This window comes from Elephas maximus, chromosome 16 (assembly GCF_024166365.1).
Source record: "Elephas maximus indicus isolate mEleMax1 chromosome 16, mEleMax1 primary haplotype, whole genome shotgun sequence".
Classification (NCBI taxonomy): domain Eukaryota; kingdom Metazoa; phylum Chordata; class Mammalia; order Proboscidea; family Elephantidae; genus Elephas; species Elephas maximus.
In genome coordinates this window covers 63,076,995-63,089,734 of record NC_064834.1, presented here as the reverse complement: position 1 = coordinate 63,089,734, position 12,740 = coordinate 63,076,995, and the positions used below count along the sequence as shown (strand labels likewise).

Below are 12,740 nucleotides of genomic sequence, written 5' to 3'. Positions count from 1 at the left end.
AAAATTGAATAATTAATGACTTTGCACTCAAAGAGCTATGCTCTTGTCAGCGGGAGAGTTGCATACAAATAACTGGGAGTGACCCAGAGTGGGGTGTGAGTTGAGTGTAGATTTAGAATTAGGCTTAAGTTCCAAATTGCAGCATTGTGTGATATTGTAGTGAGGCCACTTTAAAGTCCCACGGCAGCACTGTGGCCCCTTGGTGCACAGCCTAGCCAGGTGGACTTCCTGCTCCTTGCCATTTCCTGTGCTATGTCCTATTCAGACTCTCAGCACCTTCTGCCTACACTCTCCTGGAGCCTTCTGTAATTTATCTCACTCCTTCCACTCTAGCTGCTCTTAGTCCTACCTGACCCTGGGCCAGAGTATTCTTTCTTAAGCACATTTGAGTGTGTCTCTCTTCTGCTTAAAATCTGGACTCCAAAAGTAATCCATTCTCATTGCTGAAATGTTGGAAAATTAAAATAGATACCAAAATACCCATTACCCAAATAACTAGTGATGTTGCTGTCTAGTTTCTAAAAATACTTTAAATATTTTCTCTAAAAAGAAGCATAACTGAAGCTTTGTTTTTGCCTTCCAGCTGCTAGCAAATCCTGTGCCATTATGTCAACACACATCGTGGCCTGCCTGCTTCTCTACAGACACAGGCAGGTATGTCTGCAATGTCGCCTAGAGCTAAGCAGAGCATGAGAGTGTTTTATCAGCTGTGCTAACATATGCACTGATAGATTGGGCCCACCCCATGCTATTACTGTAAGATAAACAGTAATATAAGTTAAGGGCCCTGCCCACAGGAGCCTATAAACCTGGTGAAAGAAGAAATCTACATTAAAAAAAAAAAATCAGAGACTGCTCAATACATGTAATAATAAGACATTCCTTGGGTAATATAGTTAACATAAATAAGGTATATTTCATTGACATGTCATAAATACCCAGACAGCTACTAGTTTCCAAGTTATCTGATTTGTATTTTAGGGTCTGCTCTCTATCCTCCCACAATCCTCTTGCCTAAGTTCTATGATGACAGAGATCATGTCTGTCTTGTTCACAGTCATGTTCTCAATACCAACCACAGTGCCAATATATAGGCACCACATAAACGTTTGTCAAATCAACATTTAAAAGTAGGGAAATTCCTGCCAAAAATTAAGCACTTCTTATTTTCAGATGGCTTCTCCTTCCTCTTGGAATCTTATGTACTCATGTTACATATTATGGCTAGAGTGCTGTCTGGCCTGTGGAGTACCTTCTCTGTATTCCCAGTGGCCCAGCTTCTTAAGTGGCTTTCTGTCTTGCTCTGCATTGGTGTTCTGATCCTACTTCTGTATGTGCCAACCATGAGCTGCAGGAAATCGGAAAAAAAAGAAAAATTCTTGGAATGTTGGCCTTTTAGAAAGAGGGTTTTCCGCAGTCAAGAGATCATTTGTCTCTGTTTCTCTAGGGAATTGATCTCTCCACGTTGGTGGAAGACTTCTTTGTGATGAAGGAGGAAGTCCTGGCTCGTGATTTTGACCTGGGGTTCTCAGGAAATTCAGAAGATGTGGTTATGCATGCCATTCACCTGCTGGGAAATTGTGTCACAATCACGCACACCAGCAGGAATGATGAGTTCTTCATTACTCCGAGCACAACTATTCCGTCCGTCTTTGAACTCAACTTCTACAGCAATGGGGTTCTCAATGTCTTCATCATGGAAGCCATCATGGGTATGTCAGATCCTGGAAGAATTTCAGATATGTTAATGGAAAATAAAAGGGCCTGAAACACCTAGTGGTGCCTACTTCAGTTTGGATGGTAGCCTCTTATTTGAGAGAATGCGTTGGTGTATTTCTGGTTTTCAAATGAAAATTTAATCTACTGCAATGTCACTGTTTATTTTTTACATTTATTATTCAACAAGTGAATACTGAATTACTGTTTTATGCATAGTATTATACTCAGTACTAAGGAAGAGCGGTAAGGTGTCTTGTTATCCAGGTCTAGTTACTGAGATCAGACGTACATGTGGCAGTGAAGTGCACAGAGGGGTCATTTGTGGTTAAGAGATGACGGAGAAGAAGGAGAGCAGGGAACTGAAGCTGGTGGAGAAGGGTTTGACAGAACTGGGATTGCATGGAACCGGAAGAAATGAGCCCTGAGGGGATTTGCTTAAATTTTCTCTAGCTCATGCATGTCACTGTTTTTGATGTGTTAAAAATCTGTGAAAATAATCCACGTTATCAGAGTCAGTTGAAGTTTTTTCTTGGCAATTGAGAGCTGCAGGATGTCATTGTTTTTATTTCCGCAGCCTGCAGCCTATACGCAGTTCTGAACAAGAGGTGCCCAGGAGGGCCTGCTGGCATCCCTCCCAACTTGGTTAGCCAGGAGCAGCTGGTGAGGAAGGCTGCCAGCTTGTGCTATCTGCTCTCTAACGAAGGCACCATATCACTCGTAAGTAAAGACTCTTCAGTGTTACCGCTATCTTTCCAGCCTGTTCTTTTCTTGAGCGCTTTCTTAACAACATAAACCACCTTGTTTTTTTCTTAGAGAATTTTTGGTCCATTTTTGAAGCTTTTCATTCCACCTCTGGGTTTCAGTGGTCACCAGACAAATGGTGGCCACTTATTACCTCGGTTTGCTGTCTGGGTCAGTGCTCCAGTGAACCTTTCATACGGCCAGGAGGGCTAATAGGACAGATTGCCCAATGCTATCAATCAGCCAGATCCAAAGTAAATTATTGTGCTTAAGGCACTGGGTCAGAGGTTAGTAAATAATTAACACTGTTGCCATGGATGATAGGGTCACACAAGGGAAGAGTCAGAAATAGCCTTAAAAACCATCTGTTCAACCCCCTCTCATTTTACAAATGAGGAAACTAATGTTCAGCACCATAATGTTAAGTTTAACCTTCTAGTTTAATCTAAACCCTAATTTTTATTTTTTATTAGCTTTCTCTGAATGTTATTCCAGACTGTAGCCTGTTTTTATTTGTAGGAGCATTCGTTTGGAATGAGAAATACATACTAAGCAGTAGAGAGATTTTTTTCACCCCCAGTCATCAACAAATAGGATTCAGATTTTATTCAAATGCTAATATTCTTTTCCATGTACATGTATGTGTCTTGGGACATTTATGGACCCCTGTATTATGAGTACAGCCCTCCTCCACATCATTTTTGTATATGGTGTATTGGGGCCCTAGTGGGGGATCTGTTTTGTGTTGACGTTGGATGGCAGGATGGAAGGGGATGGGTCTTTATCGAGTTATTCAAGTGTTGTGTTCCTTTGTTCACCACCTTTGTGTACAGTACTTATTGGAAATGGCATTTGCTGAGAAATTGTCTTACAAAGAAAAAGAACAGGTGGTGGGGGCCTGACAAGTGGCCTGTAGAAGACTTTGCTCCATTTGGAGAAGAGGACTGAGCTCAGGAGCACTGTTTGCAGGTGCTGCTGCATTGGGTGCTCAGCCAGTCAGGTTAAAGAGGTCTCCTCTTGGCTTTGACCTTGACCACATTTTATCGGGAGGGCAGGCGTCGGGACACACAGCACTTGCCTGGTGGAGTGAGGTAGGTAGGTGATGGAAGTGTTTGACAGCCACCTTCTACGGGCTTTTCTGTCCTTAAACAAAACGATAGAACAGTGACATCTACATTCAAATGCCTTTGCTTTTCAGCCCTGCCAGACATTTTACCAAGTTTGCCATGAAACAGTGGGGAGGTTTATCCAGTATGGCATTCTTACGGTGGCGGAGGTAAGGGGAGCAGCTTCCTTGGTTTACCTTTGTTTAGCTTCTGGTTCTTCATTTCTCTACCTTTTCTACCTTCCACTTTAGGTAGTAATTACATTTGATACGTAATGATGCTTAGGTAAAGAGAAGAGAAAAATAATAATGGGAAGAATAATGTCTTTAGGGGTCATTTACTATTTTGGTTCTTTTTCTGTAACTGGTGTTGTCTGAAGCATATCTGGGCTTGATTTCTTTATGGTGAGAAGTTTGCATTCAAAGACGTGATGCTGTACGTGTCAGTGTGCTTGTAGCCTGCACATGCGCGTTTTTCTCTTTTGAGATTTTGCTTTAAGTTTGGTAGATTAGTGGACAGGGTGTGGTCTGAGGAAGATAGATACTGACTTAGAAAATGTGAGGGTATTTTTTTTTAATAGACTATTTCTTTAGAGCAGTTTCAGGTTTACAAAAACTTGTGCAGAAAATACTGAGAGCTCCCAACCTCCCCCCCACCCCCACACATAGTTTCTCCTTTTCTTCTATTATTAACATCTTGCTTTCTTTTGGTACCTTTGTTATAATTGATGAACTGACATGGATACATTATTTTTAACTAGAGTCGGTAGTTGGCATTAGGGCTCACTGTGTTGTACAGTATCCTGTGCGTTTTGCCAGTGCATACTGTCATTACAGTATCATACAGGATAGCTTCACTGCCCTAAAAATGCCCCGTGCTTTACGTTTTCATCACCCCCACCCCTGTGGAGGGTATTTTTATTTGGTCTATCTGGTGGCTCTGCCCCCCATGAGTTCCCTCCGTTTTCTTCGTGCCCTCTCCTGAATGATTTTGAGTTTGGAAAGGGAAGTGGCCCGATGTTGTGAATGGCTCAGCAGAGAAGTGTCGGGAATGGGAGGAGAGAGGACTGCTTTGTCTGGGGCCCAGCTGGGCAGTTGTTTGTGTGCCTGTGTGTAGTTATTACTGTTGGTCATCTCCTTGGCACAGCAAGACGATCAGGAAGACATAAGTCCGGGTCTTGCTGAGCAGCAGTGGGACAAGAAACTTCCTGAACCTTTATCTTGGAGAAGTGATGAAGAAGATGAAGACAGTGATTTCGGTGAAGAGCAGCGAGATTGCTATCTGAAGGTACTTTGGTGAAAAATTCTGGTGGACATGACAGTGATGAATTGAGGCTTATGTTGTCACAAATTGATGAAGTTTTTCTAAACTGGGACTGTGGTGATGATGACTTATATCTAAACCACTCATGAACCAGCTGTGGTATTTTGTACTCAAACTCTTTGAATTCAATTGATACCTTAAGTTATTCAGTATGGGTAAATGGAGACGGAAATAAGAGTCAAAAATTCAGGCAGATGAACATCATAGGTGATATCTTTCAGGTCCCTCTCATCAGAACACACAAGTCCATACCTGTTTACCCACACTGGCACTCACTCCTAACCAGGCAGTATTTTAGTTCAGACCCCAACAAAGCAAGGCAAGTTTGCCAGGTGTGATAGACAGGTGACTATTTTGCTCTCATTGGCCTGGTTGGTGTCCCTCCCTGCTGCTTTTTGAGTCACTCTCAGTCTTGCCTTCCTGCCTGAGATTTCATATGTTGAGCTCTTTGCTTTCAATGAAAACAAATCCTATCGTGGGAAAAAATCTGGGTTTTTAAAAAATTGATTTTTCTTGATTTAGAAAAATCATGGTTTGTCTAAGTTGTAATTTTAGAATTTAATACTAGTGACCCATCTTTAATGACACACACACACACAGACACAGAGTTGGGAGGCATAACTTTCAGAGATTCCAAATGACATTGAGAAGTTTCTCTCTTTTTCCATTTTGGGTATTATTACTAGTAGTTTCAAGATTGGGGAGTGGTCTTATTTCTATACTCCAGAGGAGTTGAACTGAACCGCGTGTTTTGGGTTTTGCAGTGAGAGCCTCCCCTGCCATGAAGCACCCTATCACCACCGCCATTGTTCCCCACAGTGCTGAAGTCCATGGGGGGAGTAGAAGGTGGGGCTGGGGGAGAACTGAGATGATCCTGATGGTCTTAGCACATGACCTTTTTGCACGCTCGAGTGACTGTGGAACCCAGGGTTTAAACCTTGGTGTGTCCAACCTCAGGGCTAGCCGTCTTCAGTGACAACAGTATGTCACAATTATGTTGCTCAATTATGAAAATTCCTTCTAGGCAGTTGTTTAAGGACTGGAAGCCTGAAATACCGTAAAAGTGAATGATTGCAATAAAGAACATTTTAAATCACAGCAGTTGTTTCCACCAGAGGTTCCCTGCATGTGGAGCAGTGGGCTCCTTTTATGTCAGCTGGTGTGGGTGGCCATCTTCTCATGTTCTCCAGAAAAAGTTCCCTGTCAGCTTGCTTTGTTCTAATGGCACTTTTCCAGGACTTCACTTACTTTCCTTGCACTCCCAGGTGAGCCAATCCAAGGAACACCAGCAGTTCGTCACCTTCTTGCAGAGACTCCTCGGGCCTTTGCTGGAGGCCTATAGCTCTGCCGCCATCTTTGTTCACAACTTCAGTGGCCCTGTTCCAGAGCCTGAATATCTGCAGAAGTTGCACAAATACCTAATAACCAGAACAGAAAGAAATGTTGCCGTGTATGGTATGTTAAGTCACTTTTTTCGGGGGGTGGGGGGTGGGGGGGCTTTTTTAAATAACAGGGTTCTTTTGATTACAGAAATCTGCAAATTGTAAAAAATTGGAAAGATACGAAATTATCCTACCTTCTAACACAATGTTTGTTGTTAGGTGCCATCGAGTCCATTTCGAATTATAGCGACCCCGTGTGACAGAGTAGAACTGCCCCCCAGGGCTTTCTGGGCTGTAATCTTTACAGAAGCGGATCACCAGGTCCTTCTTCTTTGGAGCAGCTGGGTGGGCTTGACCCACCCAGTTACAGCTAAGCGCTTAACTGTTGCACCACCAGGGTACCTTTCTAACACAATAGATTGTTATTAGTATCTGTTTTTTTTGGTATATAAATTGTATCATGCAGTTATGTACTTGTGTCAGTTTTTTTTTCTTTTTTCACTTAACTCTGGTTGTGAGATTCATTCACGCTACAGGTAGTTGTTTATTCATTCCTGTTGCTGTGTAGGATTCCGTTATGTAAATATTGGCTACATTTTATTTATTCATCCTACTTTTGATGAGTATTTGGTTATTTGAAGTTTAGAGCTACTATGAATAGTGCCGCTATGAACTGCTTGACTCTGTGTCTGGGTGAACATGTGTCCTCCTTTCTGTTGGGTAGATCTCTGAGAGTAGAATTTCCAGGTCACAGGGAACAGAATTGTTAAGTCATTGTGTGAATGTACACTCCCACCAGCAGTGTATGAGAGTTTCCGGTGCTCCACATCCTCGCCAGCACTCAGTGTTGTCTGTGACACCATTTCTTTGGTAAGGGTTGTGATTGAGGTGGGAATAGTGTTGTATACGATGATGTTTGGAACATTACTGAAACTACTTTTTAGAGCCAGAGAGTTGTAGAGATAATCTGTTCCAGTCACCTCACCCTACAGGTGAGGAAACTCCAAGGTCACATAGCTAGTTAATGGGCACACCTGGATTCAGAACTCTTGCTTTCTGCTCTCTAGGCTCACACCTTTTCTAGTTCCTAATGTGGGATTCATCTGTGGATTGCTGTGCATTTTAAAATAATTTTTATATACCATTTCATTTGATCCCCCCAAAACCCTTCCAGATGGATGTTTTAGGTTGTTCCTCTTCCTTCCTTACCTCCCTTCTCTCCCTCCCTTTCCTTTCTTCGCTTTTTCCCTCTCTTTCTTTCTCTCCCTTCTTTCTTCTTTTTCTCTTCTTCTCTCTCTCTTTTTCCTTAATAGATAATAGATAAAGTAGATTTAAAGAAGCATCAAATATTTGAGGCCTCACAGGTTGCCAGCAGCAGAAATGGAGCTTGGCCCTGGTCTGCGACTTGCCGTAGTCCTCATAGCTGCCATACTTCCATACTTCAGAGCTGGCTATTGGGATTCTCGTGTTTTAGTGGCCTGAACAAGTGACGGGGTCTTTTCTCTCTCCACAGCTGAGAGTGCCACGTATTGTCTTGTGAAGAATGCAGTGAAAATGTTTAAGGATATTGGGGTAGGTGTCCAACACTTCTGCTGTAAAAGCTTGTGTTAACTTCTGTTCCATTTCTGTTTAAATCCGATCTACTCCCTGAGCCACCTTTGTGATGAAGTAGACCCCGAGAGAAGCAGTTTTTTTCTGGGTCAGTTATGAAAGCATTTCTGGGGACCATGGGGAAGGGGGATATTGAAGGTGAGGCCCATCAGTACAGATCTACTTGAGAGTTCCACAGTTTTGCTGGTTTTACATTCATTCCAAAACTGAAAGCTGTTCATATATGGCAAGTGCCCGTGTGCTCCAAATTGCTACCACAACTTTAGCAGAGGTGTTCCTTATTCCGTATGATTTTCCATTATTTTCCTGTATTTTCACTTGTATTGCTAGGATGTCCTCAAGTATCTTTTACCTTTAGGATATATCATTGGGACATGAGTTCTATGGAGATAAAAAAAAAAAAAAAAAAAAAACAAACCTGTGGCTTTTTGTAAGGGACATTTGTGATTTTATGCTAACATAAATTTTAAAATACAGTACCTAGGTGAACTTCACCCTCAAAAAAACCCACACTCTCACCTGTAAATCCCTCCCATACTTACACCAAGGTACACATTTACTTAAAGCAGGGATATGGTTTTATGTGCCTTTGCTGTCTTTCAGGGTTAAAGGTCACTAACTGTCTAGGGCACAGATCAGGGTTGGTGACAGAAATGTTCTGTTTTCTTGTTATTGTCTTAATAATTTAAACTTTCTCTTTAGGTTTTCAAAGAAACCAAACAAAAGAAAGTGTCTGTTTTAGAACTAAGCAGCACTTTTCTACCTCAGTCCAATCGGCAAAAACTCCTAGAATATATTCTGAGTTTTGTGGTGCTGTAGGTAACTCCTGGCACCCCTGCAAGTGAAGGGCATGGGATGAGTACCTCGCAGGCCCCAGCCTCCGACTCGAGAGTAGAAGGTGCCGAGTGTGGTCAGGCCTGGCCTGACCTGAATGACCTCCTGGAAGACAAGTGCCTTCTCCCCTCCGTGGATCTGTGATCATCCCAACTCTAAGATGACACAGGAGCCTACAGATAACACTTTGGGAGGCCCCCAGCCTCCATTTGTAAATCATAATCAGTAGATTACAAAATGAAATCTCGATAAATTATTTTGGAGTTTATTAAAGATTTACATTTTAAGTACCACTTTTAAGGACCAATTACCGTGATGGACACAAAAACGTAGTTGTGTGCTAGAACCGAGACTTGCGTAGTAAGTACATTTAATACTGTCAGGGAATTCCGGGGACTATTTTCTGATTAATGGTTAATGATTCCTTAAAAATAATTGAGTCATCTGTTCGCTGTTTTTTGTTTTTCAGCTTTACCTTTATCAATAGTTACTGTATTTTAAATGGGAGCACCTTTCCTCCCAAAGTGCTTTACACATGAATGGGCTGAGATAAACCATGCCAGGTACCACTATGCTGTCCTCTGCAGTCAGCTTTAGAAAGTGTTCTAAGAGCTACGGGACAATAGACAATATTAGTTTAGGTCAGAAATAAAGCTAGTGTGATCAAACAGCTAATATCAGGAAGTAAATTTGGCTGGCAAAATTCAAGGTAAACTTGGCCAGAAAACTGGCTTTGAAAACCTTTGCTCTCACAGAAAAGTGCCATCGAGTTTTAAATGACCAGCAAGCATTTAGAAACTCTTCCTGTTTCATGTCTGTGCCCCCTCCTCACCCTAGGTCTCCCCAAGTGCTACCTCTCACAGTAGGTAGCTGTATCTTGGAAATCCCCCAGCCAGCTATTAACTGTCCTGGCTTGATTAGTTTGGCCTGATAGGCTGTTTAGCGTAAGGCGCTCAGGCTCTAGGCTCCTGACTGGGCGGTCGCCAGCTGCTGTGTACAGACTTTGCACTGTAACCCAGTCTGGATGCCTGGTACCCATGCAAATTGTGCAGTGCACAACCTGTGTGCTGTACTCGATGGCCCTGCTGGCTGGGAAATGGTTGAAGGCACTTATGGATTTTTTAGCTTTGAGGGAAAACCATGGTTCTTTAAAAATTTATATGGGTTATGTACCTAAATTCCAGTGCCACATACTGGCAAGTGATTATGAAAAGCTGTTCATAATGGTAGGTGCCTTTTATGTGCAGGGAGCATAATTGTTACCTAATTGTGGTAATTATGGTGATTCCTTAAAGATCATATAATGTGAAAATATTCTTTTAAAACTTACTGTCTCTTAACGCCACACCATTATGGAGGTAGGAATTTTCCCTGATAAATGTTGTGTATCTTCTTTGAATTCAACATAAAAGTACTCAGAATTAAGTTTGTACTTTTATAAGCTTGGATTTTAAACACCAAGAATATCTCATAAATAATAGGTGTGTGTGATCGGGAGAGGAAGGGATGCTGATTGTTATTTTATGTTGTATGAAATGTCTCGTCTGAAACTCATAGCAATAATGCTGTATACTCTGGTGATCTTTTTCCATTGGTCTCAGATTCTGTATTTAAAGTATATTCCTTCTTTGTCTTCATAGGGCCTCGTGTACTATTAGGTCATTGTCCGTGTTGTGGCAGCCTTGTTGTGGGGTTGGATATTCTGTTAGCATTCCGTTTTACTAGCTGGGGTGGAAGAACGCTGCTTCTCTGGGCTGGAACTCTGCATTTGGGCCAGTACCCATGGAGGATTATTCATTCCCTTGAGTGTTCCTTGTCTGGGGACTCAAACATTTCCCTAGTCTCTTTTGTTCCCTCTGAATCACAGATCGAGGATTACTCAAACTCCGCTAGGTAGCTGAAGGTCACGGATGAGGCCGACTTCCCAGTGGGTCCCACTGCCTTGGCACCTCTGTGAAGAGCTGCTGCCGTGCCAGCCCGAGCGGGGAAACAGTGGCTGCTCCGGCTCGATCTCCCCCGTTGGTTGGTTTGTTTGCTAGATGTCTAATGAGTTGCTCTGGGGACTGCAACGTGGTTCGCTAGCTCTCGCCGCTTAGCTCACTGTGAGAACACATGCGCATGGTCTTTGTAATTCACTGGTGCTTTGAAACCTTTTTTTAAGGAAGAAAAATCTCAACCAAAGCTAATGCTCCTCCAGACAAGCAGACCTTTGAGTTAATTTTAGCACAGCTTATTCTTCAGTGCCTCATTACTGAGAAAACGTTCATCATCACAATAAGGCTTCCAGGCAGCACTGTCTTTGCTAATATATATTCTTATTGTTTTCCAAAAGCGGATGGCTTCCCTGTAAGACTAAACACACTAGGTGCTCGTAAATAATTACAGTTTACTGCATTTCTGTAAAACTGAAATGCATGCCCTCGAGCAGAAGACTGTGAGTCAAGTTAAAAAAAAAAAAAAAAACTAATAATAAGCAATATGAAACTGCACTCTTGTTTTTTAAACGAGAACGTTCTTAGTAACTAAGAGGGGAAGGGATTTTTGCTCTCTGAAAACTAAGAGAAACAAAGGTGAAGGACTAGTGGGAAGTGTGTAGAACGAGCAGCAGAGAGCTCTGTGAGTCCTCCTTCTCACATCTGTTCCTTCTCAGGGTCACGAGGGTGAGTGGAGAATCTGTACTTGGGGACTGCAGTGAATGGAAGCTCAGGCTGTGGAATTGCCAGTGACCTGAAAGAGGAAAAGCATTACCATCGCGCTCCGTGTAACACGAGTGCCCCGTCACATGTTCATGGTGTTTTGTAGAAAAAGTGTTGCTGGTAAAATAAGTTTGCCAGGGATCCTCATGGTGCACTCGTGGTGCACTTCAGCGCGTTAAGGGCTCAGGGTTCCATGCTAAAGAGCCTGTTTAACCCGGCGTTTCTCAAACTGTTGTGACCCAGGACCTTGTCTCCCTTTTGGGACACCTGTGAGCCTATCACTAGTGTTCCGTGGACTACATTTTGGGGACACCACGGTAGGGAATTCTTTAAGGGGCCAAAACAGTAACTGACAGATGTCACTGAGGCAGAATCTGTGTGAATCTTGTACAATCAAATGTTGCATTTAGTGAATATGTGTTTCTCCCCTGGAGGTGATAAGCACAGCAAACTGGTGACACAGGTGATCAGCTGAACGTAGGAGAATTACCACAGGGATCAATGGCGGCAAATAACGAAGGTTTTAATTCAGATCTAGGAGAGAACATTGCACAATTGATTGTGGATTTTTATCCACAGATATTTCTAGTGTTTAGACATGATAGGACCCATCACTGAGGTTTATAAGACTTAATTAGGGAAATATGAGGTGTAAATCTGTTTTTTAAAACACTTTGTTTAGGAACTGGAGACTTGGCATCTGGCATTTTAGTTTAATATGAACTAATGATTGTATTTGGAGTCTTTTGACCTTATTCCTGAACATGTAAAGCTCTGAAATGCCTTGATGGAAAGTATTAAGCTATTTGCCTATTGTACAAAGAAATGCTAGATTGTTGTAAAAAGAATTACTCTAAAGTACTGTAAAATAACACTCTGTGATTTTGTGGACGAAACCTATTCAGAAATGTTGACTGATTTTTATGTCTGTTAATGTATTGTAAGAAGTGCAGAAGTATAGTTTTATTTTAATAAAACAAAAAATGAAAGTACGCTTGATGTCTTACATTTGTAGTTAAAAATTTCCTGTATAATTAATTCATTAGAAAAACAAGTATTCTTTTTTGACTTTACATAAAATTTTATTCAAAAGCTTATGAGAAATAATCTTACGTTTATCAACCTACACAGCACAGTTCTATTATTGAGCCTGATCTCTTCAAATTTGATCAAGCATTTGGAGATGTACATATCTACATACTGCTATCCTTTTATTTAGTAAACATTCACACCACAGAGCTATCCTTTGAGTTTCTGAAAAGATTCCTTTGCACTTGGTGCTTTTCTGTCATATTTTTATATATTTAAATGTATCTAAGTATACATTG

At 41.7% G+C, this 12,740-nt stretch overlaps 1 protein-coding gene across 2 annotated transcripts in view; it reads left to right on the top strand.

Moving 5' to 3' along the window:
* GPAM (glycerol-3-phosphate acyltransferase, mitochondrial) overlaps nucleotides 1-12,359 on the top strand; it is a 74,031-nt gene extending 61,672 nt beyond the window's left edge. For both annotated transcript variants that reach the window (XM_049855589.1, XM_049855588.1), the window contains exons 14-21: nucleotides 584-654; nucleotides 1,448-1,712; nucleotides 2,294-2,436; nucleotides 3,659-3,736; nucleotides 4,713-4,853; nucleotides 6,155-6,344; nucleotides 7,785-7,843; nucleotides 8,585-12,359. In XM_049855589.1, coding sequence (XP_049711546.1) covers nucleotides 584-654; nucleotides 1,448-1,712; nucleotides 2,294-2,436; nucleotides 3,659-3,736; nucleotides 4,713-4,853; nucleotides 6,155-6,344; nucleotides 7,785-7,843; nucleotides 8,585-8,701 — 1,064 coding nt within the window. In that variant the 3' untranslated portion in view covers nucleotides 8,702-12,359. The remainder of the gene's footprint in view (nucleotides 1-583; nucleotides 655-1,447; nucleotides 1,713-2,293; nucleotides 2,437-3,658; nucleotides 3,737-4,712; nucleotides 4,854-6,154; nucleotides 6,345-7,784; nucleotides 7,844-8,584) is intronic.
* The last annotated feature ends 381 nt before the right edge of the window (nucleotides 12,360-12,740 follow it).